This window comes from Heloderma suspectum, chromosome 3 (assembly GCF_057233095.1).
Source record: "Heloderma suspectum isolate Gila_16-S chromosome 3, 16-S_ref, whole genome shotgun sequence".
Classification (NCBI taxonomy): Eukaryota; Metazoa; Chordata; class Lepidosauria; order Squamata; family Helodermatidae; genus Heloderma; species Heloderma suspectum.
Genome location: NC_139460.1, coordinates 2,306,088 through 2,332,057, shown reverse-complemented (window position 1 = coordinate 2,332,057; position 25,970 = coordinate 2,306,088). Strand labels below are relative to the sequence as shown.

The 25,970-nt window shown below is 44.9% G+C and overlaps 1 protein-coding gene across 10 annotated transcripts in view; it reads left to right on the top strand.

Annotated features, from left to right (window-relative positions):
- STIM1 (stromal interaction molecule 1) overlaps window positions 1–25,970 on the top strand; it is a 172,528-nt gene that overhangs the window by 84,399 nt on the left and 62,159 nt on the right. For all 10 annotated transcript variants that reach the window (XM_084842247.1, XM_084842243.1, XM_084842245.1 and 7 more), the window contains one exon: window positions 16,431–16,545. In XM_084842247.1, coding sequence (XP_084698373.1) covers window positions 16,431–16,545 — 115 coding nt within the window. The remainder of the gene's footprint in view (window positions 1–16,430; window positions 16,546–25,970) is intronic.

The following is a 25,970-nucleotide window of genomic DNA, read 5'->3' as shown; positions in this document are numbered from 1 at the left end:
AGGACTTGTTCTTGACAAATCCATGTTGGCTTCGAGTAATCACTGCGATGTTGTCAAGGTGCTTCCAGATGGATTGCTTTCTCAACTGCTCCAGAATTTTCCCAGTGATTGATGTCAGACTGACTGTTCTGTAGTTCCCAGGTTCCTCCTTTTTAGCCTTTTTGAAGATAGGGACAACATTAGCCCTCCTCCAGCCATCTGGCACTTCACCCATGCCAGATGAAGTTCAACAGACTTGAAATTAAGAAATACATGGCATAGGCGCTCTGTTACATGCTAACGGTTTTTGTAGGATTGTAAAAAAATGTTTGGCAAAATCTTAGAACTACTCAGAAACACCATCAGATATTCCAACAATCATACTTATTAATCAGACACATAATTAGGCATGGAACCAAAATAACTCAGTTGAATACTTGCAAAGTGCAAGGTGCACAGTTATTAGGATCCACTTCTTACTTAGCCATCAGGAACAAAGTCATTAACTGGGCAATCAAATTCTTCCTTGTTAGAAAGGATCATTGAGAGGTGTGGATAATTTCTTATCACTGAAAGTGACTTCTCACTTAGAAAAGAGAAATAGGCATTTCTTGTACATTGTCATGCAGAGACCAGAAGACAGTTTATGTTCTCCGCCTCTAAGTGGTATCAAGGGCTGGGGGGATTACCATGTTATACGCTCATCAATACATCTCCACAGGATCCTCAACCTGTGGCTGCCCTGGAACTACTCCTGTCATGCACTTTGGTGTTCAGGGAAGTAGGAAAGCGAAGTGTTCCCCATATGTGAAAAACAATGGCGGCTGATGCACATTGTGCTGGTGGGGTGGAAGGCATGGCAGATACTCAATATTCTGCTAAGATTGTTGAAGGAGGGCAAGAGAAGATCATGCATGGAAATTGGCAGCTGCATGGCATGCATTGGAACAAATGTACCTGGTTGTGGGGGGATTTCTCTACCACAAGTGGGTGGGGGAGAGGCAGAGGGTTGCCACCCCATTCGTCCCAAATATAGAGCCTTCTTTGGTGAAAGGTGATATGGATATGCCAATTTGACAGTCCATTTGTGGACTACCCAATGGGATCTGCTCAGTAGATCTGCTAGATGCTTACTAGCACTGGCCATGTGGATCACATTCCAAAAGATGTGTTGTTTACACACCAGTCCTAGAGATACATGGATTGGCTGCATAAGGTCCTTGAAATTGTGCCTCCCTGTTTTTACATGAAGTATTTTATTGACACATTGCTGGTTGCTAATGGTAGGGTTCTTTCCTGCTGAGAAAAGGCAATGAAGAGGCTGGAGCTCTTTACATTACACTTAGCTGTGCTTCCAAGCAGACAGCTCTTACTATTTCTAATTAGAAGGCATTGTGAAGCTATTGCATCTTTTCTTCCTTAACTGATTTTCTGTGGTAAGAAAAAGATGGCAGAACTGGTGGAAAACACAGGAAGCTTATGATTGATTGATTTGTTTGATTTGTATCCTGCCTTTCTACCAAAAATGTCACTCAAGGCTATAGTGGAAGATGATGGACCCCCTGTTTAATTCTGTGAATGAGGCAGGGTGATGGTGCGAGAAAGCCTCATCCGGAAGCACCCCAGAATTGTGGTGGTCTTATTCTCAGATAGGGATGAGAAATGACAAAGGGCATGGGAGCCATAAGAGGCACCTATTTTTACTCAACAGCTCTTGACTTTGATGAGTTATGCTGTTTAAAATCTTAGCTTGGCAGCAACCTGAAAATGCTTCTTTCCACAATTTGATGCATCTCTTTCTAGAGATGAGCTTTCAGTGACTCTATAGGTGGCAGCCGTCACTCTGATTAAAAAGGGCACCCCAGAATCCCAAGGGGGGTTGGAATCCTCCTACGTAGCAGCCTTTTTCTGGAGAGGTGGCTTGCAAGGTGTCTTATGACTTCATTGAATTGACTTTTGTCCTCCAGCACTTCTACAAATTGAACTCATACCCTGAGACCTTGAAATGGGAAAAGGATGCCTGCAGGCTAGCCTACACTGTTAACATACTCTATTAGGGCTAGAGTTATGTCCACAGAATCATGGGGTGAGTGCCCCACACCTCATTGCTGAAATTTCAAGGATTTTAGTCCATGGAAAATCCTGAACTTTCTGGCCCAAAGTGGTCTTGGGAGTTGTACCCTTGCCTGACTCTAATTTGTTCATCAGTGGAGAGAGAGTAGAATGGGACAGGGGAATCCAGAAAGGCAAATCTAGGCCTGGAGAACAGTCCAGTTACATAATACAGTTCTCCTTCTAAAGCTAAGCAGGTTTGTCCCCCATCAGCTGCCTGGATTAGATACCATCTCTGGGAACTCTCTGTAAGCTGCTGTGAGGAGGAAGAGAGGAGTAGAAATATATTAAATAAACAGATGTTCAGGTAGACCACCCCCACTCACCTCTCCAAGCTGGACTTGGAGAATGTTTAAATCCAACTCCGCTGTAGGAGAATGGAGAGAGTGGAGAAGCAGCTGGTCAGGCTGTAGGCTTGTCTGAACAAAAAAAGTGTTTTCAGATGGTGTCGACATGCCATTGAGACAGGCCAGATTGATCACATGAGCCAGGGATATCCACAGCCTTGGCATTGCAACAAAGAAGGCCCTTTATCACTAATCACATCTCAGGGGATGGCTGGCATGAAGTTATGGAACTCCCTGCTAAGGGAGGCTAGGTTGACTCCCTCTCTGCTGTCCTTTCTCCGGCAGGTAAAGACATATGTTCAAGCAGGCCTTCAGCATGTAAGCTGCTCTGTTGGGTTGAGTACTGTAATGTTCGTGTATTTTATCTGTGTTTTTAATGTATTTATTATAGTTTTCAAGCAAGCTTTTGTCTATTTGTTTTTTTAAAGTTCCTGTGATTTAGCCTCCTTGAGTGCCATTTTCTTGGTAGAAAGGAGGGGTATAAATGGAATATAAATAAATAAATACCTTTATTGGGACCAAAAAATCACAATGTGCACTTGCTGATTATGATTCATTGGTTCATCCTAATAAAGCTATGGCTTCCCTGTCTCTGTACATTATATTCAAGACATCCCTGATTTTTGAGAACACAACCTGCAGCGGCTCCTCAGCCCCATACTTCAGTAAGAGCTGCTAATGGCACCATTTCATACATAACTGACTGCACACTTTTCCTGGCACTGGGATTAGTCTGTAGCGTGTAAAGTGGGCCTTTGTGTATAAATCTGTAGGTGTCCCTGCACATCCACAGTCGGGGCTGAGAGAACCCCAGGCACCTAATCTCCTTGGTGCTTGAGACTTGTTGCTAAGAATCAGAAGTCTTTTTCCAGCCTTGCCATGAAGGAAGGCCTAAGTTTTGATTCGGTTCTCTGACATAGCCGTACTCAGATGATCTCAATGACTATCTTTCCCCAATGAGTCCAGAAGGAATGCATTTGGATTGGGTTCTGCTCTTGACCTTGTGGCAAGTGGAGGAACCACCTCCCCCTGCAGTTGAGTTAGAAACCTAGCTCCTCTTTCTTCCTGGAGAAGTGCTCCAGTCTTGTCTGACAGTGTCCTCTTCTGAGAGACCTTGGAAACCTGTTTTCACAGGGCTCTGTTGAAGGAGGGCTGACGAGAGATCACTTTTCCTTCCTGAGCTAAATATACTGAGCAACAGCTGGTTCCCCCGCCTACATCCCTGGGGGAGATCACGGCCGCTTTGAGCTCCATACATTGGCCAGTCCCGATGACATTGCCATGTTCCCCGTGGAGGTCACAGGCTGGGTTTTTTTGGGAGGGGGGATATCTTTGCATCTTTGCTTTGCCCCTTGGTTTGGCTGCACTATGTGACTTTAATCTTCAGTGATCTTGGGGCATCCTGTGAGAGTTTTTTCTGTCAGGTTTTTTTTTTAGCCGTGAACTTGGCTCACTGAGAATGTCACAGGACTGCACAGATTTCCTTAATCCCTCTTTTCAGGCGTTGTAACTTCAAAACTCAACTCAGTCAGGGGCCTCTTTGCCAGCCAGCAAGAGAAGCATTCCAGAAAAAGGATCCACTGGACAGCTCTTGAATACTGCAAGAGCTCAGCTCTTTCTGGCATGGAGGTTTTCTTCCTCCCCTTTACAATTAGCTCTTCCTTTGCCTTCAGCCTACCTTCCTTGCTTTCTCCATTGGTATTTCATTCATATATATATACACACACACGCAAACATAGCAATAACAACAGCAAGAAAAAAGCAAAAAATAAATAAAAAAGGAGGAAGAAAAGAAAAAAAGGCGAGGGGAGGATTTAACATTTATTTCTTTGTTTAAAGGATTATTTATTATGTATGCAGCACAATCAATGTCCGTTGATTTCTGGCTCATCTCAGAAAGTAATTGCCTGACTTTAAGTGTTTCTTTACACTGTTAATCTTACTTTGCCTCTTCATCGCGTGCACGCGCGTGTGTGTGTGTGTGTGTACATGCAAGTGTGTAACATCCATGCTCAGTGAATGCTCTATATTCATTTGTGTTCTGTATTGCACAGTGCCTCACCTACTATAGCACACAACTATCTCTTGCCCTTTTGGCCTTGCCTTCTGAAAAAAATGCATTCCTTTCTTTCTCTTTGTAATCAAGGTGTGTTTTTCTATTTAAACCTACTCAGGTAGTTACGTGATCACTTCATGTATCTGTTGAAAAGAATGAAAACTTCAGCTTCTGAATAAAAACATAACACTAATTCAAAGTATTATGAACTGCTGAGAGGACTTTTTGTTGATAAGTGGTATACAAATATGCAAATAAGTAAATAAATAACTTGGATAGGGCCTTCTCAACTGCAGCACTGAGCCTTTGGAGCTCCCTCCCAGCGGAAGTTCATTCCATCCCTTTGCTGTTAGTTTTAGTTTGTTCTATGCCAGACAAAGACGCTTTTCTTTCAGTGGACACCTGAGTTGGAAGGCGTTTGCTCTGTTGGTTTCTTTTGTTTGTACTCCTACCACTTAATCAGTTAGTTTTAAATACTGTGTTTGAGCTGTTGTTTTATTATGTTTTTGGCTTTTAATGTTAGCGCCTTGTAGAGCTTTGACTTAAAAGGTGGGATAAAAGTGTTCTAGCTTTAAGGTGCACAAAGTTCTTTGCTAACTATGTACATGGTTCTTTACGGAACTTCGTAAGCAAAATGTTCTTCACCTATTTCCTTCCACCCTAAAAAATGATGTTGAGTGATGCTGACTTGCTGAGAGGTTCATACCAAGTTGAGGGCTAAGCTGGGATTTTTACACTTGATCCATACTAGAACATATTGACTGTCCATGTTGGCTTCCTTCATGCACCCTGATCATATACATGTCAGGGTGGAAACTGAGCCCAGAGAGCCCCAGAGCAGTTCTGATTCTGAGAAGGAACAGCAATCTGTGGGAGTGGAGCCAGCTCATCCCTCACAGGCTCAGCACCTGGCAGAGATTCCTCCTCCTGGCATTCCAGAGATACTTAGTGACCCAGGTAGTGAGGGAGTGCGGGAGGGGGGCTTCTTAGGTGCTCGACGCAGACGCAAAGAGCCACGAGCGATGGAGGGCGCGGAGCGGAGGCGTAGCGCCTGTTTGGCGCGCAAGCAACAGCCGCCTCCCATGGACCCAAGGGAAAGAGGGAGGATCTCTCCCTAGCCCATAAGTTCTGGGTCTTCAAGTGACTCCCTTTCAAACGGGGATCAACTGCTTGCCTGAAGCTTAGGCCATGGCTCCTGTCCCTTGCTCTAGCCGCTGGTGATTAGCATCTGAAAGAGTCATTAAGCTGTAATGGGATTAAAGCTTTGAAAAGAATTCCTTTTCATCTGTGTCTTGAGTTGGCTATTGGGATCTACTGGGGGAGGCCGCCAAGGCATTCCTGACAATACATAACTTGGCCGTTGATGTCAACAGAACCATCTTCCAAATACTGTCTTTAGTACTGAGTCTTAGTCTACTCCTATCTGATTTTGATTCTGGCATTCTCACCTATATAGCCACAGTTCCTTGTCATACCCATTCATGGATACATCTCTTTTAATATACAGTGTGGTTTACAGTCTTAGATATACAGATGTCTACAGATGTCTACAATATATAGATGTCTACAATTTTTTCAGTGTTGTTTATGCTTTTGGTACTATTAACGAAAGCCAGAATTTACCATGATATTCTTGGAATTGGATTGGTCCCCAAATACATAAATACAAATACCAACCGAAGGGGTATAGGTATCAGAACTTGCAGATAGGTATTTTTCTTCTATTTACAAGTTGTGACAAATACTTAAGATGCAGGGAGCTTTCCTGCCTCCAGCTGAGCAGAGCAGAGGAAGCTGCTCCAGCAGGTCTTGGGACTATAGAAGCAAGCAAGCTCCCAGAGAGCGAGCGATCAGACCACGTGAACAGGGGGAGCAAACAGGAGTTGGCCAGGGGAGTTCGGCAGGGGAGGTCAAGGGGCAGGCCCTGAACATTTTTTCCATTTTTTTTAAACATTTCTTTTTTCCTTTAAAAAAATAATTATTTGTCTTGTTGCACACACTTCCATACCAGTAGGACTCTGTTTTTAACCTACCGTGAGTAGAGGACCAGGCACAGGCTAATCTAGAACAACCAGAAAGCTAGACACAAAAAGGGAAAAGAGACTATCGAAGGAAAAGACTCTCCAGTGGTGGTGACCTGCAAGGTGTGTGCCATGTTTGTTTTCTTGCCTGAGAACAACATGGTCTACACGTGCAACAAGTGCAGTTGATCGCACTGCTAGAAGAAAAAGTAAGAGGACTGGAGTGGCCAGTTGTCAGGGTGGAAACTGAGCCGATAGAACCCCAGAGCAGTTCTGATTCTGAGGAGGATCAGCAATCCATGGGAGAGGAGCCAGCTCATCCCTCACAGGCACAGCAGCTGGCAGAGATTCCTCCTGCTGGCATTCCTGAGATAGATAGTGATCCTAGCAGTGAGAAAGTGCAGGAGGGGGCCTTGCTAGACACTCGACGCAGATGCAGGGAGCAACGAGCGATGGAGGGCGTGGAAAGGGGGCGTAGCGCCCGTTTGGTGCGCAAGCAACGGCCGCCTCCCGTGGACCCAAGGGAAAGAGGGAGGATCTCTCCATAGCCCATACGTTCAGGGTCTTCAAGTGATTCTCCTTCAAACAGGGATCAACTGCCTACTCGGAGCATAGGCTACTCTGCTGTTCATTGCTTAGTCACTGGTGATTAACATCTGAAAGAGTGATTAAGTTGTAAAAGGATTAGAGCCTTGAAAAGAATTCCGTGCGTCTGTGTCTTGACTTGGCTATTGGAGTGGACTGAAAGAGGCCACTAGGGCGCTCCTGACACCAGTGTCGACCCTCCAGGGAATAAGAGAACACGAAGAGTTCTTGGACAGAACGCTGGAACGACAGCAGCAAAGCGAAGTACGGGAGCTAGAAGAGCAACAGGAAGCTGAGGCAGAAGAGGAAATTGCTGAGGTGAGGAAAAATGAAGTCGAGGATACTCCTTGGAAAAGGGTGACAGTTATGAGCAGAAGAACTAGAAGCCACTCTGCACCAGTGGAGGCAGTGGAACTAGGAAACCGTTTCCAGTACTTGAGGATGAGACTGGAGGACAGCCTGCAGAGGAAGAATCACAGGGGAACCTGCACGAGAGCAAGCAATAGGCTGAAGGTCAGCCAAGCAGAAGCAATGAAACCAAGGCTTACGACAAGGAGAACAGTTGTAGTAGTGAGAGACTCCTTGCTGCATGGGATCGAAACCCAAGTATGGTGTGAAGACCCATGGACTCGCCAGGCATCCTGTCTCCAGGGAGGACGGATTAGAGACGTGACTGAAGGGTTGTCTGCATTCATAAAGTCCACTGACAGGTATCCTTTCTTCTCATCCACATGGGAACAAATGATACCACCAAGCGGAGCTACGAAGAAATCACGTGAGACTTTGAAGCTTTGGGAAAGAAACTCAAGAACTGTGGGACCCAGGTAGTTTTCTCATCCATCCTTCCAGTATCATAGAATCATAGAATAGTGGGGTTGGAAAGGGCCTACAAGGCCCTCGAGTCCAACCCCCTGCTCAATTCAGGAATCCAGGTCAGAGCATCCCTGACAGATGGCTGTCCAGCCTCGCCTTGAACGCCTCCAGTGTGGGAGAGCTCACCACCTCCCTAGGTAATTGGTTCCATTGTCGTATTTCTCTAACAGTCAGGACGTTTTTCCTGATGTTCAGCCAGCATCTGGCTTCCTGTAACTTGAGCCCATTATTCCGTGTCCTGCACTCTGGGATGATCGAGAAGAGATGCTGGCCTTCCTCTCTGTGACAACCTTTCAAGGACTTGAAGAGCGCTATCATATCTCCCCTCAGTCTTCTCTTCTCAAGGCTAAACATGCCCAGTTCTTTCAGTCTCTCTTCATAGGGCTTTATTTCCAGGCCCCTGATCATCTTCGTTGCCCTCCCCTGAACCCTCTCCAGTTTGTCTGCATCCTTCTTAAAGTGTGGTGCCCAGAACTGGACACAGTACTCCAGATGAGGCCTAACCCGTGCTGAGTAGAGGGGAACTAGTACTTCCCGGGATTTGGAAGCTATGCTTCTCTTACTGCAGCCCAAAAGAGCCTTTGCCTTTTTTGCAGCCACATCACATTGTTGGCTCATCTTCAGCTTGTGATCGACAACAATTCCAATATCCTTCTCGCTTGGAGTATTGCTGAGCCATGTATCCCCCATCTTGTAAGTGTGCATTTGGTTTCTTTTTCCTAGGTGCAGAACTTGGCATTTATCCCTATTAAATGTCATTCTGTTGTTTTCTGCCCAGTGCTCCAGTCTATCCAGATCACTTTGAATTTTGTTTCTGTCTTCCCAAGTATTAGCTGTCCCACCCAATTTTGTGTCATCTGCAAATTGGATCAGCATTCCCTGCACCTCCTCGTCCAAGTCATGAATAAAAATGTGGAAGAGCACTGGGCCCAGGACTGAGCCCTGCGGTACCCCGCTCATTACTTCTCCCCAGTTTGAGAAGGTCCCATTGATAAGCACTCTTTGAGTCTGATTCTGTAGCCAACTGTGGATCCACCGGATCGTTGTTTCATCTAGCCCACTTTGAGCTAGTTTGCTCATCAGCATATCATGGGGCACTTTGTCGAAAGCTTTGCTGAAGTTGAGGTATATGATGTCTACAGCATTCCCACGGTCTACAAGGAAGGTTACTTGATCAAAAAATGAGATCAGATTTGTCTGGCAGGACTTGTTTTTGACAAATCCATGTTGGCTTCGAGTAATCATGGCATTGTTTTCAAGGTGCTCCCAGATGGATTGCTTTATCATCTGCTCCAGAATTTTCCCAGGGATTGATGTCAGACTGACTGGTCTGTAGTTCCCAGGTTCCTCCTTTTTAGCCTTTTTGAAGATAGGGACCACATTAGCCCTCCTCCAGTCATCCGGCACTTCCCCTGTCCTCCATGATTTCTCAAAGAGAACAGACAGCGGGTCTGAGAGTTCTTCTGCCAGTTCCTTTATTCCTCTAGGATGCAGTTCATCTGGCTCTGGAGATTTGAACTCATTCAAAGTAATTTAAGTGTTCCTTGACCATATGCCTATCGATCTCAAGCTGCAATCCTGCCTCTTCAGCCTGTACTTCACCTTTGCCAGGGGGTCATATTTATTTATTTATTTATTTATTTATTTATTTCATTTCTATACCGCCCAATAGCCGAAGCTCTCTGGGCGGTTCACAAAAATTAAAACCAAACAACACACAATAAAACAATTTAAAATATATAGAACATTAAAACCACACTATAACAATACAACCACAATAAAACCTAGCAGCAGTACAGGAGTTTAAAATACAGATTTAAAACAGCAATGATAAAAATTTAGAAAGCTAAAATGCTTGGGAAAATAAAAAGGTCTTCACCTGGCGCCGAAAGGAGTACAATGTAGGCGCCAGGCGAACCTCACTAGGGAGCTCATTCCAGAGCCGGGGTGCCACAGCAGAAAAAGCCCTCCTCCTAGTAGCCACCTGCCTCACTTCCTTTGGCAGGGGCTCACGGAGAAGGGCCGCTGATGATGATCTTAAGGTCCGGGCAGGCACATATGGGAGGAGGCGATCCTTCAGGTAACCTGGCCCCAAGCCGTTAAGGGCTTTGAATGTTAACACCAGCACTTTGAATCGGGCCCGGAAACGGACTGGCAGCCAGTACAGCTGGAAAAGTACTGGCGTAATATGAGCTCGCAGGCCAGTCCCTGTTAACAATCTTGCTGCCCTGTTTTGGACCAGCTGAAGTTTCCGGACCGTTTTCAAAGGCAACCCCACGTATAACGCATTGCAGTAATCCAGACGAGAAGTTATCAGAGCATGGATAACTGTAGCAAGGCTATCTCTGTCCAGATAAGGGCGTAGTTGGTATACCAGCCTAAGCTGATAAAAAGTGCTCCGTGCCACTGAGTTCACCTGTGCCTCAAGTGACAGTTCTGGATCCAAGAGCACCCCCAAACTACGAACCTGATCCTTTAGGGGGAGTGCAACCCCCTCCAGAACAGGTTGAATATCACCTAGCCGGGCAGACGAACCACCCACTAACAGTACCTCCGTCTTGTCTGGATTGAGTTTCAGTTTATTAGCCCTCATCCAGTCCATTACCGTGCCCAGGCACTGGTTCAGAACAGCCACTGCCTCACCTGGTTTTGATGAGAAAGAGAGGTAGAGCTGGGTGTCATCCGCATATTGATGGCACCTCAGCCCACACCTCCGGATAACCTCCCCCAGCGGTTTCATGTAGATGTTAAACAGCATGGGGGATAGAATAGAGCCCTGTGGAACCCCATGGCACAATTGCCATGGCACAGAGCAATAATCCCCCAGCACCACCTTCTGGAATCGGCCATCCAAGTAGGAGCGGAACCACTGTAGTGCAGTGCCTTCAACTCCCAACCCAGACCACCTATCCAGAAGGATACCATGGTCGATGGTATCGAAAGCCGCTGAGAGGTCCAGGAGAATCAACAGGGTCGTACTCCCCCTGTCCGTCTCCCGGCAGAGGTCATCCCACAGGGCGACCAAGGCAGTTTCCGTTCCAAAACCAGGCCTGAAGCCCGATTGAAATGGATCTAGATAATCCGTTTCATTCAAGAGTGCCTGGAGCTGTCCTACAACCACCCGCTCAAGCACCTTGCCCAGGAAGGGGATGTTGGCCACTGGCCTATAATTGTTAACATCCTCTGGGTCCAGGTTAGGCTTTTTCAGGAGTGGTCTAATTACTGCCTCTTTTAAAGCAGCAGGCACCACTCCCTCTCTCAAGGAGGAATTTACAACCCCTCCTTGTTTGATTTAATAAGCCATGAAGGGCAAGGGTCAAGCACACAAGTGGTCGATCGGACTTGGCCAAGCACCTTGTCCGCATCCTCAGGCCTCAGTAACTGAAACTCATCCAATAAAACTGGACCAGACGGTGCTCTGAGCGCCTCTACCAATGGAACTGCATTAATGGTGGTGTCCAATTCATGACGAATCTGAGCGACTTTATCCTCAAAGTGCCGCGCAAACTCGTCACAGCATGCTACCGAGGGTTCCACCGTCTCTCTCCCTGGCCCAGAATGTAACAGGCCGTGAACCACTCAGAAAAGCTCCGCCGGACGACACTGAGAAGATGCAATGCTGGTGGAAAAGAACTGCCTCTTTGCCACCCTCACCGCCACAGAGTGGGCTCGATAGTGGGCTCTTACCTGTGTTCGGTCAGACTCAGCACGAGTTTTCCTCCACCTGTGTTCTAGCCATCTCCCCTCTTGCTTCATTGCCCTCAGCTCAGGTGTATACCAAGGAGCTGGCCGGGCTCTGCCCATAGACCATCTTTGGGGAGAAGACTGAGCCAAAGCAGGAATTGAGCACCTCTGCCTTTTCTTTGTCATCTGTTATCATTTTGCCATCCTTATTTAATAGCTGAACCACCCTTTCTTTCCTCTGCCTTTTACTGTGCACGTAGCTGAAGAAAGCCTTTTTGTTGTTTTTAGCATCCCTCGCTAACCTCAGCTCGTTCTCAGCTTTAGCCTTCCTGACGCCATCCCTGCAATTCTGTGCTACCTGCCTGTATTCTTCCTTTGTTACTTGGCCTTCTTTCCACTTCCTATATGTGTCCTTTTTTGTTTTCAGGTCATCCCTAAGCTTTTTGTGAAGCCACATTGGCTTCTTCTGTTGTCTTCCACCTTTTCTTCTTGTTGGAATTGTTTGTAATTGTGCCTTGAGAATTTCCTTTTTTAAAAGCTCCCACCCATCTTGGACTCCTTTTCTCGTTAGCGTCGCTTGCCATGGGACCTTACTGATCATTGTTCTGAGTTTATGAAAATCAGCTTTCCTAAAATCCAGGGTACACGTTTGACTACACTCGGCTTTTGCTTCCCTTAGAACTGAAAACTCCAGTACAACATGGTCGCTTTCCCCCAGAGTTCCTGTAACTGCTACTTTATCCACTAAGTCATCTCTGTTGGTTAGGATCAAGTCAAGGATAGCTGATCCTCTAGTTCCTTCCTCTACTTTCTGTAGGAGGAAGTTATCCACCACACAAGTCAGGAATTTCCTGGAGGGGCCATGTTTTGCAGAATTTGTATCACAAAAATAAAGGGGAAATTGAAATCATCCATTACTACTACATCATGCTTTCTTAAAATATTGGCTATTTGCTTTTCAAAAGTTTCATCCTCGTCTTCTCCTTGATAGGGTGGCCGGTAGTAGACTCCGACCACCAGGTTCCTTTTATTCTTTGCTCCATTTATTTTGATCCAGATGCGCTCGAGGGGACTACCAAGCTCATCCTCCTGTATTTCTGTGCAGAGATATGTATTTTTCATATACAGTGCAACCCCACCTCCCTTTTTGTTCCTCCTGTTCTTTTTGAACAAGTTATATCCTTCAATTGCTGTATTCCAGTCATGAGAGTCATCCCACCAAGTCTCAGTTATATCTATCAAGTCATACCGTAACATCATATTCATAACAGTAGTTAGAAGAGGGATAGAAAGGGAAAGAAAAATACTCCGGGTGAATTCTGAGACCACGGGCTATACTTCCCGGAAGATGGACTGTTGGCAAGGGATGGGTTGCACCTCACATAGGCTGGGAAGAATGTGTTTGGCCACAGCATGAAGACCTTTTTCAGGAGGGCTTTAAACTCAATGCTACAGGGAGGGGAGATGTAAAGTTGGAGGTAACAATGGATGAAGGCTAATGCACCACAACGGAGAGAACAGCTCTAATAGCACCAAATAATAGTCTTCACAAACATGTAGGAAGAAAGCCAGACCATGAAGCACATGGTCTTCTATGTTTATATACTAATTCCCAGAGTATGGGAAACAAACAGAACAAACTTGCACTCTTAATACAGGAGGGAGATTATGACTTGATAGGTGTAACTGAGACTTGGTGGGATGACTCTCATGACTGGAATACAGCAATTGAAGGGTATAACTTGTTCAAAAAGAACAGGAGGAACAGAAAGGGAGGCGGGGTTGCACTGTATGTGAAAAAGACATATCTCTGCACAGAAATACAGGAGGATGAGCTTGGTAGCCCCATCGAGAGCATCTGGGTAAAATAAATGGAGCGAAGAATAAAAGGAACCTGGTGGTCGGAGTCTACTATCGGCCACATAATCACAGAGAAGACGAGGATGAAACTTCTGAAAAGCAAATAGCCAATGTTTCAAGGAAGCATGATGTAGTAGTAATGGGGGACTTCAATTTCCCCGATATTTGTTGGGACACAAATCCTGCAAAACATGGCCCCTCCAGGAAATTCCTGACTTGTGTGGCGGATAACTTCCTCCTACAGAAAGTAGAGGAAGGAACTAGAGGATCGGCTATCCTTGACTTGATCCTAACCAACAGAGATGACTTAGTGGTTAAAGTAGCAGTTACAGGAACTCTGGGGGAAAGTGACCATGTTGTACTTGAGTTCTCGGTTCTAAGGGAAGCAAAAGCCGAGTGTAGTCAAACACGTACCCTGGATTTTAGGAAAGCCGATTTTAATAAACTCTGAACAATGATCAGTAAGGTCCCATGGCAAGCGACGCTATTGAGAAAATGAGTCCAAGATGGGTGGGAGCTTTTAAAAAAGGAAATTCTCAAGGCACAATTACAAACAATTCCAAGAAGAAGAAAATGTGGAAGACAACAGAAGAAGCCAATGTGGCTTCACAAAAAGCTTAGGGATGACCTGAAAACAAAAAAGGACACATATAGGAAGTGGAAAGAAGGCCAAGTAACAAAGGAAGAGTACAGGCAGGTAGCACAGAATTGCAGGGATGGCGTCAGGAATGCTAAAGCTGAGAACGAGCTGAGGTTAGCGAGGGATGCTAAAAGCAATGAAAAAGCTTTCTTCAGCTATGTGCATAGTAAAAGGCAGAGGAAAGAAAGGGTGGTTCAGCTATTAAATAAGGATGGCAAAATGATAACAGATGACAAAGAAAAGGCAGAGGTGCTCAATTCCTACTTTGGCTCAGTCTTCTCCCAAAAAAGAGTCTATGACCCCCCTGGCAAAGGTGAACTACAGGCTGAAGGGGCAGGATTGCAGCTTCAGATCAATAGGCATATGGTCAAGGAACACCTAATTACTTTGAGTTTGAATAAGAACTCTCAGAATCACTGTCTATTCTCTTTGAGAAATCATGGAGGATGGGGGAAGTGCCGGATGACTGGAGGAGGGCTAATGTTGGGCCTCTCTTCAAAAAAGGGTAAAAAGGAGGAACCTGGGAACTACAGACCAGTCAGTCTGACATCAATCCCTGGGAGAATTCTGGAGCAGATCCATTTGTAAGCACCTTGAAAACAATGCAGTGATTACTCGAAGCCAACATGGATTTGTCAAGAACAAGTCCTGCCAGACGAATCTGATCTCATTCTTTGATCAAGTCACCTCCCTTGTAGACCATGGGAATGCTGTAGACATCATATACCTCGACTTCAGCAAAGCTTTCGACGAAGTGCCCCATGATATGCTGATGAGCAAACTAGCTAAAAGTGGGCTAGATGAAACAACGATCCGGTGGATCCACAGTTGGCTACAGAATCAGACTCAAAGAGTGCTTATCAATGGGACCTTCTCGAACTGGGGAGAGGTAATGAGTGGGGTACCGCAGGGCTCAGTCCTGGGCCCAGTGCTCTTCAACATTTGTATTAATGACTTGGAGGAGGAGGTGCAGGGAATGCTGATCCAATTTGCAGATGACACAAAATTGGGTGGGACAGCTAATACTTGGGAAGACAGAAACAAAATTCAAAGTGATCTGGATAGACTGGAGCGCTGGGCAGAAAACAACAGAATGACATTTAACAGGGATAAATGCCAAGTTCTGCACCTAGGAAAAAGAAATCAAATGCACAGTTACAAGATGGGGGATATGCGGCTCCTGATCTGGCCACTGCATTTTTGAAGTCAGGCTATCTTGCTCGCCCTTGTGACTTCTCAGCTATGTGTGTCAGGATAGTCTTTTAATTGGCAGATGTTAAGAACTTGTGAGAAAGAAGAGATGCAATTTATTCAGTCCGTTTTAGCTGTGGCTCTGGAAGGTGATGGTGCAGTTTGTTATTAGCCTTCCAGCAATGAAGATGAATTAACAATATGAACATGTTGACTGGATTTCCTCTTCTTGGCATCCTTATCTTTGCTTTTCTTCAGACAGTGTCTTTGTTTGGGTATCTGGCCTTTCCTGCCTGCTGACCAGATCCGTGGTGTGCATACTTGTGCCTCCATGTGGATGGTTGAGATAAGCAATTCTAAATTTAAGATCTGAGTTGTGGAAGAGTCATGTCTCTCCCTTTTCTAGCTTCTTGGCAAAGTTGTGAGGCAGTGTAAGGAAGAGCATAATTTTTGTGAGCAAAGCTGTATATCTGGCTGAAGGGCTGATTTTGCAATTCAAGGTCCTACAAATAGGACCGCAAGCCATCACTCACATTGAAAGCTGTGCCTCAAGGATCGGCTTGCTTAGCAACAGTGAGAACAGCACATTGTTGCAAGGCAGCTGAGCCACTACAGTTCAGCCCTTCTCCGCTGTGAGTGAGGGCCTCAGTAAAAGCATGTAGAAAGAGGTGTTCTCTTGGGTGTTGTACTCTTAGGCTTTCAAAAATGCCCCTTGCCAAAGGTTTCTAAGGAAAGTTAGCAATCATGGAGTAAAGAATAGGTGGTCTTATGGACTGATAAGACAGGAAACAGAAGGGAGAAATATATTGATGGTGGGAGGTGAATAGTGATGTTATCCCACCCCACCCCTTGGGGTCTCACAGTTTAATAATATGTTAGATCCTGATTTTGTGAATTAACCCATTCAACAGTCCTGTGAAGAAGGTTAGGCTTAGCTAATAACTAGGAAGGCATTTGAATCTGGGCCTCCCCTTTTCAAATCCAACACTCTTTCCACCTAGCTTGCAACAACAGTTTTAATGCGAGCGTCCAATGTGCAGGACTTTCTGCAACTGGCTGACTTTGTGCTGTGTTTTCCTCAGTTCCTGAGGGAAGACTTGAATTACCATGACCCGACAGTCAAGCACAGCACTTTCCATGGGGAGGATAAGCTCATTAGCGTTGAAGATCTTTGGAAGGCATGGAAGTCATCCGAAGGTAAGCCCAGCATGGCACCCGTGTGGTTTGTTCATTCCACAGAAGTAAATGGTTGTTGGTTCTGTACTCTTCTGCCACCTAGTGCAGAAATGTCATGTTTCAGGAAGGGCTGTGGCCATAATGAAATAGTCAGAACTGTAACAGAAAACTAGAGGAGTTCATCCAAAGCAGATGCCATAACTGGAAAAGGCAAAGGATGGGTGAATCCCATGATGTTTCCCACTCCACAGTTGAATCGAACTTTCTGTTAGTGAGAAATGTACGGTTTTGATGGGTTTTTGTTTGTTTGTTTGTTTCTGGCAGTGTCGCTGTACCACTGCCTGATTCTTGTCCCAGAAGGCCTAGAATCAGCTTTTGCCCCTGCAGAAGTGGTGGAGAAGCCCATACAGCATCTGGAATGCCAGCTGAGCTTAAGTCCTATGCAAGAGTACCTGTTGCCATACACAACCGTCAAGGCTTCCAAATGACTTTTAGATTCATCTCCCATGTTCTTGCTTCTAAAGCTCTCCATAACTCTGCTCCTGATCATATTCTTCCATTGCCTCCCCTTAGACTTTTACTCTCTGCCCCATCTATTCTTGGCTTTCTTTGCCTTTCTCCCTCTGCTGCTCCCTGTGTCTCCAGCAGCCCCTTTTGCCTCAGCCAAGCCACTTCCCTCTCCTCCTTTAGCAGAGGCCTCTTTTGAATGGCCTGTGTCTTGCATCATCTATGGACTGTTTTGAGCTTTTCTACTATTTTTACGTTGAGTTTATCCTTGCAGCTGGTTTGTAACCTGCATCATAGATCACAATTGACCAGGAAGTAGTTTCCAAGTGGTCTAAACCCTTAAGCATCCTAAACTCGAGGGAGGGGTAGAACCAGGGCCAGGGGATGTGCGTCCTCTGGTGCACATCTCCTGATCTCTCCTCCAGAATGCTAGGTGTTAGGGTTGTGAGCAGGCCAGTCTCCCCACCCTGCCCTTTTAAAACTAACATTCAGCTTGCTTCATTTTTCTGTCTCTCCTGGAAGGCAAAGGAGCATACTTGGTCCTTGTTGGGCCATTTGGGGTTTATTGTCTTTTCATTTTAATTTACGAGTTAACGTTTTTTAATATTTATTTATTTATTTATTTATTGCATTTATACCCCGCCTTTTTTCCTCTTGCAAGGAACCCAAGGCAGCTTACATTATCCTCCTCCTCTCCATTTTATCCTCACAACAACAACCCTGTGAGGTGGGTTGGGCTGAGAGTGTGTGACTGGCCCAAAGTCACCCAGTGAGCTTCCATGGCCGAGTGGGGACTAGAACCTGGATCTCCCAGCTCCTAGTCCAGCACTCTTGCCACTACACCACACTGGCTCTCATTATATACCTGGGGAGTCCCTCGAGTAAGCAGAAACTGCTACCTTATCTGGGGGTGGCCTTGTTTTGCTGCCCTGTTGATAGGCATGGGTCAGTTCGACAGTTCCCCAGTACTATGGCTTCTCTGACACTGTGCTTGCGAGGACAGACAGCTTATACGCCCTTTGCATGCCATAATTGCTGCAGGAATGATGAGCAGATCCTCCTCACTCTGGGCTGAGTGGCACTCTCAGTCTGCAAATGGCCATGGGTGTTGAGTGCCTCCTAGATAAAGCTGTGGCACCTTTGTCTGCTGCACTCAGCAGACACTTCCCTGGTGCTTCTGGTTCTTGTTCTTTTTATTGCCTTGTTAATCTCTCCCAGCGGCTGCTAATTCTAATTCTCATCTAAATGTCAATCTCCCCTTCCAGCAGAAAGAAAAGTTCAGCTAGTGCCTCTCTAGCTTGCACTCTAAAAACTGCCAGCCTCTGTGCTGCCAGGTCCTATCCTGTGTGCAAAGCTAGCTGGACAGTATCCTGCGAGTGAGAGCGGAGGCCTATTGGGAAGGAAGTGGAACCCAAGGGCTATGCCATAGGGCCTTCTCTACTGTGCCTGACTGCTTGATCAGAGAGTGTGCTGGGAGCAAGTGATGCTCCTACATTCTTAAATGTAGCCTTTGGTAGAAAAGCAATCAATACATTTGACTAGTACATTAATTAAAGCTATGTAGGATTCAGCCCTGTGAGTGCCTGACTGGACAGCTACTTGGGAGCCTCTTGGGGTCTCCATAGGTTACCTCCTCAGCTTTTCTAAAGCGCCTCAACAATAACTGAAGAGTTTCTTTGCCTTGAGTACACTCCAGAAAAGCCCCATCTCAAGTGTTGAGAAACAGCTTTCCTGAAATTGCCTTCAGATGTTCTGTGGGTAAATCCCAAACTCCTTGGAGACTACAGCAGGCCAAGTTGACCTCACAATCCCTGTCTGTGTCCAGAATCCAAAAGAGTGAGACATTCAGCTTGAAAACGTCATCTACTGTCCTTGCTTCATGACCCATGCTGATTTTCTTACAAAAATGCTTTGATGTGTTGAAGAAAATATACAGTAGAAGAACAACTTAGAATCTGTTTTTTCATATATGAATCCAGGAAAAAATACTAAAAATCTATAACGACTGACCCATATAAAAAAATAACTCCATAATAATTGGGGTTTCATACTATTTTTTGGGTCCAGTGAGTTCATATTATTAATAGCATGTTAAAGGCAAATAATTGAAACAGACACTTCATATTGTCATGCTTTAAGTCGGAACAGTAGATTTAAAGTGCAATCCTCCGCTTAATGGAAAACTTTGGCAAGCCCTGGATTACCCTGTTGTTTTACTAACTCCTGCCCCTCCCCTCCCCTCCCCATCCTAATTTTAAGTAATCTTGTTAATGCTTTTATTTAAAAAATATTTTTACCCTCTTTTCTGTTTAAAACTGCAAAGAGAAGCAAGAGACAATGAGATAGGATGCTACTGTATTTCATACCAGGAAAAGCTGAAGCATTGAGTTGTCATAGAATCATAGAATAGTACGGTTGGAAGGGGCCTACAAGGCCCTCGAGTCCAACCCCCTGCTCAATGCAGGAATCCAAGTCAGAGCATCCCCAACAGATGGCTGTCCAGCCTCGTCCTGAACATCTGCACTGTGGGAGAGCCCACCACCTCCCTAGGTCATTGGTTCCATTGTCGTATTGCTCTAACAGTCAGGAGGTTTTTCTTGATATTCAGCCGGAATCTGGCTTCCTGTAACTTGAGCCCATGATTCCGTGTCCTGCACTCTGGGATGATCAAGAAGAGATTCTGGCCTTCTTCTCTGTGACAACCTTTCAAGTACTTGAAGAGTGCTATCCTATCTCCCCTCAGTCTTCTCTTCTCAAGGCTAAACATGCCCAGTTCTTTCAGTCTCCCTTCATAGGGCTTTGTTTCCAGTCCTCTGATCATCTTTGTTGCCCTCCTCTGAACCCTCTCCAGTTTGTCTGCATCCTTCTTCAAGTGTGGTGCCCAGAACCGGACACAGTACTCCAGATGAGGCCTAACCAGTGCTGAGTAGAGGGGAACTAGTACTTCCCGGGATTTGGAAGCTATGCTTCTCTTACTGCAGCCCAAAAGAGCCTTTGCCTTTTTTGCAGCCACATCACATTGTTGGCTCATCTTCAGCTTGTGATCGACAACAATTCCAAGATCTTTCTCGCTTGTAGTGTTGTTGAGCCACATATCCCCCCATCTTGTAACTGTGCTTTTGGTTTCTTTTTCCTAGGTGCAGAACTTGGCATTTATCCCTATTAAATGTCATTCTGTTGTTTTCTGCCCAGTGCTCCAGTCTATCCAGATCACTTTGAATTTTGTTTCTGTCTTCCCAAGTATTAGCTATCCCGCCCAATTTTGTGTCATCTGCAAATTTGATCAGCAATCCCTGCACCTCCTCCTCCAAGTCATTAATAAAAATGTTGAAGAGCACTGGGCCCATAGTAAAGTAAGAAGTGGAGAGGCAACATAGTAGAGGTCTACTATAAAATCATGAACAGTATGGAAATTTCTTTTTAATCAGGTCATTTATTGAAATTGATTGGCAGTAGGCTCAGGACTGATAAAATTAGGGATGGATGGATCCATCTATTTCTGGTCCATGTCACCTTTGCATGTGTCCATTCATAAATCCATTCCATCCCATGCATTAATCTGTGAAATTATTTTAATCTGCACAAAAGTTTGCAATTCAATATGTATTGAAATACAGATTTCTGAATATATTTTCTCTCAAAATATGCATTCCTAAATGCATTTTCTTGCAAAGTTTGCATTTTTAAACAGACTTTGATATCTTTTTGAACCAAGAACTGCCTTGCAAAATTTGGAGAACTGCAAAATCTATGCAGACTATGTTCTAGTCTGCATAGATGCATATCTAGTCAGTTTGTATCAGAACTCACAAAAAACAAATTTCTCAAGTGTCCCTAAAAGAATTACTTCTTAGCATTTGGAATTTATAACTGCATGATATAATTCTGTCCTCTCTCTTAGATGGCTTTAAAAAACAGATTTAACAAATTTATGGCTTAGGAAAAGTCTGCCAGTTCCTGTTAGCCACTACCGTTAAATGCAGCCCCACATTCGGAAGCAATATGCCTCTGACGACCATATGAGAAGGGGAAGGAAAGCAACAGGGGATGGGGATCTTGCATTATGACCTCCTCAGGAGCATCTGTTCTGCCACTATTTGAGCTGGACTATTTGAGCTGCACTGCTGGACTAAATGGATCTTGCTCTAATCCAGCATAGGCAATTCTTACGAAGCTGAGTTGGGGGATGTAGATGTATGATGCTTTTTGCCTTGGTTTTTGAAGGACTGGAGGAGCTGCATAGACCGCTTCAGGTCTTGTTAAATAAATTCTTACTGGGTTCCTGTGGGGGTGGAGATTGGGGCAGGTAAAAACTTCCTATCGTCCAGTCCTTGTTTCTGCACTGAATAATGGCATAGGGTAGTCACCAAGAGATGGAGCATGTTTTCTTTCTGAACCCTGGCATAAAGAGAAAGCCAATGAATCAGTGCTATGGCTGCTGCTAGGATTCAGTGAGATGATACTAAAAATGTGTTAATTGTCTGTTTAAATATGAAACACAATGAAATACAACATTGACAAATTCTTACACTTAGTTACCAATGTATAATAGCCAGGGTTGTGTATATTTCACAGTTGCATGGTAAATGCAAATATATCTAATTGGCTGGAGGGGGTTCAGAGGAGGGCAACAAAGATGATCAGGGGACTGGAAACAAAGCCCTATGAAGGGAGACTGAAGGAACTGGGCATGTTTAGCCTTGAGAAGAGAAGACTGAGGGGAGATAGGATAGCGCTCTTCAAGTATCTGAAAGGTTGTCACAGGGAGGAAGGCCAGGATCTCTTCTCAATCATCCAGATTTCAGGACATGGAATAATGGGCTCAAGTGACAGGAAGCCAGATTCCGGCTGAACATCAGGAAAAACTTCCTGACTGTTGGTGCAATATGACAATGGAACCAATTGCCTAGGGAGGTGGTGGGCTCTCCCACACTGGAGACATTCAAGATGAGGTTGGACAGCCATCTGTCAGGGATGCTCTGACTTGGATTCCTGCATTGAGCAGGGGGTTGGGCTTGATAATCTTACAGGCCCCTTCCAACCCTACTATTCTATGATTCTATGATTTCCTACTTAAGGTTAAATAAGCAGCATTAATTTGTTAATCATATACTTGTCATTCAATGTCATTTCTCTTTATTCTAATATACCACACAACCGTAGGGTTCAGGCTCCAAAACAGGAGTGAGGAACCTCTTGCAACCTGAGGGCTGAATTCTATTTTGGAGAAGCTCTCCAGTGGTGGGTGGGGCCGAAGGCAAGGGGGGCATGGTGAAAGGGCTGGGGCCAATAATACCACCATATGTTATTTGAGAGCACTTCCTGCCAGCAGCTAAGCCTTAGGAGAAGCATTTCAACCTTTTAGAATGGGGAAAAAACTGCACAAAAGTCAGGAAACCAACAATCAATCAATGGTTGGGGGAAAGGGAGTGGGGCTGGTAGGAGGGGGTGTGGCCTTCTGGGAAACCCCAGAGTGCCAGATTTGGACCCCAGATCTGAGGTTCCCCATTGCTACTCTAAAGGAATTTCAAGGCAGCAGACTTCCTTTACCAGCTTAGCATTATTGGTTCTTATTTGAAGCAGCTTTCAACAATTAACATTGCTTACAAATATAAGGTACAGTTATGGCCACCTGATTGGCTCCATCTAATGCCAGTTCATTTGTGAGCAAACCTCAATGAGCCGCCCTTAAAAAGCCCCACCTACACTCCACTTATTTGGTGGTGGTACATTGATGATATCTTTGTAGACTGGACCTTAATAGGGCCCTCTTTTCTCCAGCCATGCCTGTCCCCATGAGCACAATCCTTCTACATTGTGTGTTATGAAATAGCATTGAATAGCCCCCATCTGCAGAATGTAGTGGTACAACCTAGCACAGGTTTTAACTCCGCATCTGTGGTTTGTAAGAACTAGGCCCCAGAGTCCAGATGGTAAACCTGATGAGCCAGGGGTTCAGCCGGGGATTCCATATTCCTCTTTAAGTGGGAGTATGGGTGAGTGCGTAACTGCTGCATTCTGAGTTTCATCAAAACTGTATTATCCACTTGTTTTGGAGGGTCCTGGTCCTTGCTATTTCATGGCTGCTTCTTAAAAACTGATTTCCATATCAGCTGCCCCTGGAAGAGAGCTGTCAAAGGCAGAAAGAAGGGAACACAGCCAGGAATCTGGCTTCCATCATGTCAAGCCTTGGCCAGTTTAATTCAACAGAGAGCTTCCTGTTGGAGTTTCTCCTGGTTGGTTGAGCTGAGGCTACCTTAAGGAGAAGTAAGGCCTACTTTTATCCTTGCCATCATGATCTGATGCTAAAGCAGTGGTGCCAAAATAATGGGCTCAAGTGACAGGAAGCCAGATTCCGGCTGAACATCAGGAAAAACTTCCTGACTGTTAGAGCAATACGACAATGGAACCAATTCCCTAGGGAGGCGGTGGGCTCTCCCACACTGGAGGCATCCAAGACGAGGCTGGACAGCCATCTGTCAGGGATGCTCTGCCTTGGATTCCTGCATTGAGCAGGGGGTTGGACTCGATGGCCTTGTAGGCCCCTTCCAACCCTACTATTCTATGATTCTATGAAAATACAAAATGGGAAAGGCAAAGCCTCTTATTGGTTCAGCTTCTCTGGGAATACCATGCTTCCAAGTTAAGCAGAACTCTTCATCAGGTAGAACAGTAGGTTGCAGATTGCTAGCAACCTAGAATGCTAGCAACCTAGAATGCAGTTAGACCCAGGGTGGGGGTGGAGAATAGTTGAGTCTAAGCAAAAAGTTATTCCCCAGGTTGTAAGCTGTTCTTATCCATAATTGGTTTTTTTCAGTCTGAGGCCATTCAAAGTCTTACAGGTCTGTAGCATGAGAAAGTGAGCTTTTCCCTGCTGGTTCAGAGTGGCAGTCCATCTGGCTCAGCACTGTGTTTGCCCGCACTGGTCAAGGGAGGTTCACAGTGACACCCGCTATTCCCTGTTTTAATCCCTAGCATCTGGGACTTCAAGGTACATGCCATCTGTGGAGGCTGCCTTGTTTAATAGCCACCCATAGACCCATGTTCAGCTAATATTTTCAGAAGCCACTTATGGGAGGGGCCGTTGCAGCCGCTGTTCTTGTGAGTACCATCAGTTGATAAGGTTCTGTGTGGACAAGTCCTTGCTTTCTGTTTGTTTTAAATGGGCGGCTCCCTGTTGGCTTCACTGGCTTTTTGCCTTTTGATAGTCTGTTTGCAGAGCACTTCTTGGCAACTACGGATGAATCATGACAGAGCCACATCTGTGGTTAGGATCAGCCAGGATGAGATGCAGCAGAGTGGCAGGTTTTGGAGCAGTTTTGTATCCTGTGCAGCCTACATGTTAAGAGTGCTGTTGATATTCTCACCTTGAGAGGCTCTTGGTTTTCAGTGGCTGAGATAAGGCCTGGGAGAGACTTGCCTCAGAGATAGAGAGAGTGTACTAGCACTATTCAGGAAAAAAATCAGCTGATTCCCTGCCCTACTTCCTAGCTATAATTGATGTGGAAAACAATTCTTGTTTCCTTTGCCTGTCGCTTAGCCAAAAATAAAAAAGGAATAGTTTTTCGTATATTTGTCAACTTAATGTTAGTTACCTGTTGTAAGTTGGAGTTTAAAGATGGGTCCCTGGTACGAAAAGGTTGAAAGCTACTGCTCTGTTTGTACTTGGGTTTTTCATCAACAAATCACTTACTAGAAAGTTTGTAGCCTTGCACTGTTATCCCAAATATTAAATGGGCCTTCATTGTGTCTAACAGTTAAAAGAAAACAATAATAAAATCAAAGATGTTCGTCTGGCAAACTTACTTACTTATTTATTCATTTCATTTCATTTCTATACCTACCAGTAGCTGAAGCTCTCTGTTAGACAATCCTGTGTCTGTATGTGGTTTTTAAAAGTGTTTTCTTTCTTATAACTGCAATATCTGGCTGAGTTATGGGCCACTTGAGTTCATCCTAAATCATTAAAATCGGGCTTCATCAGTATCCATGTTGGGGATGGGTTTGCTGCTGCTTCTGGGAAAAAAATCAAAGCTGTCAGTCATTGGAAGGGATCCACAGGTCACCTTGGTCGGCCTGCTGCCCTAAAAAGGGGCTTTCTGGACCTCAAGGATTCTCCTGATAGGTGACCATGAGACCTCTCCTTGAAGATAGGGATACCAGAACTTACCTTAGGCAGATTATTCCAGTGCTGAGCAGCCCTTAAAGTTAGGAAGCAAAGTGCTTGGTATCATTTGACCTCACTACAGTTTAAAACCTGCCATTGCTTGTTCCTTTGTCCTCAATACACAGGATGGAAAAGTTTCCCCTTTTTCAGTCTGAAATCCTTCGAAAACCTTTCTTATTTTTTCTCTGTTCCCAATTTCTTCACCCTCTTCTCATAGGCTTTGCTTTAGAGCCCACAGCTATTATCCCAGCTGTTTCCCAATTATCCTAGGGTTTTCCAAAATGATATGCATGCCTCCCTCTTTCTTCTGGTAGACATGGAAGACCAGAGAGGTGGTGGAAAGTGGGAGGACTTTGTGGAAAAGCTGTACCACCACAATTCGTATACAGGTAGATAACCTGGTCCCCCTTCGTCTTCCTGACTCACTTCCACCTAGCCTAGGAGGGTGGGGCCCTGACTGACTGCAGCTGCAAAGGCTGTTCCTGCTGTTGCTCATTGTGCCCAGATACCATCAGGATGGGTCTTGTTTATCTTTGATAACATTTTTGCAGCTGTTTAGAATATTTTTTGTATGCGTCTTTTGTTAGGCTTTAGTATGATTAAGCTTAGTAGATTGTTTAATCTTACTACATATTTATTAATGTGAGATGTTTAGTCTTACATTTTGTTATGATTTCTAATTGTTAGTGAATTATTGGAAAATGTTGCTGTATTTTATTATGTAATTTTTTGATGTTGCTTTGAGCATGGTTTTATCTTGGAAAAGTTGCAT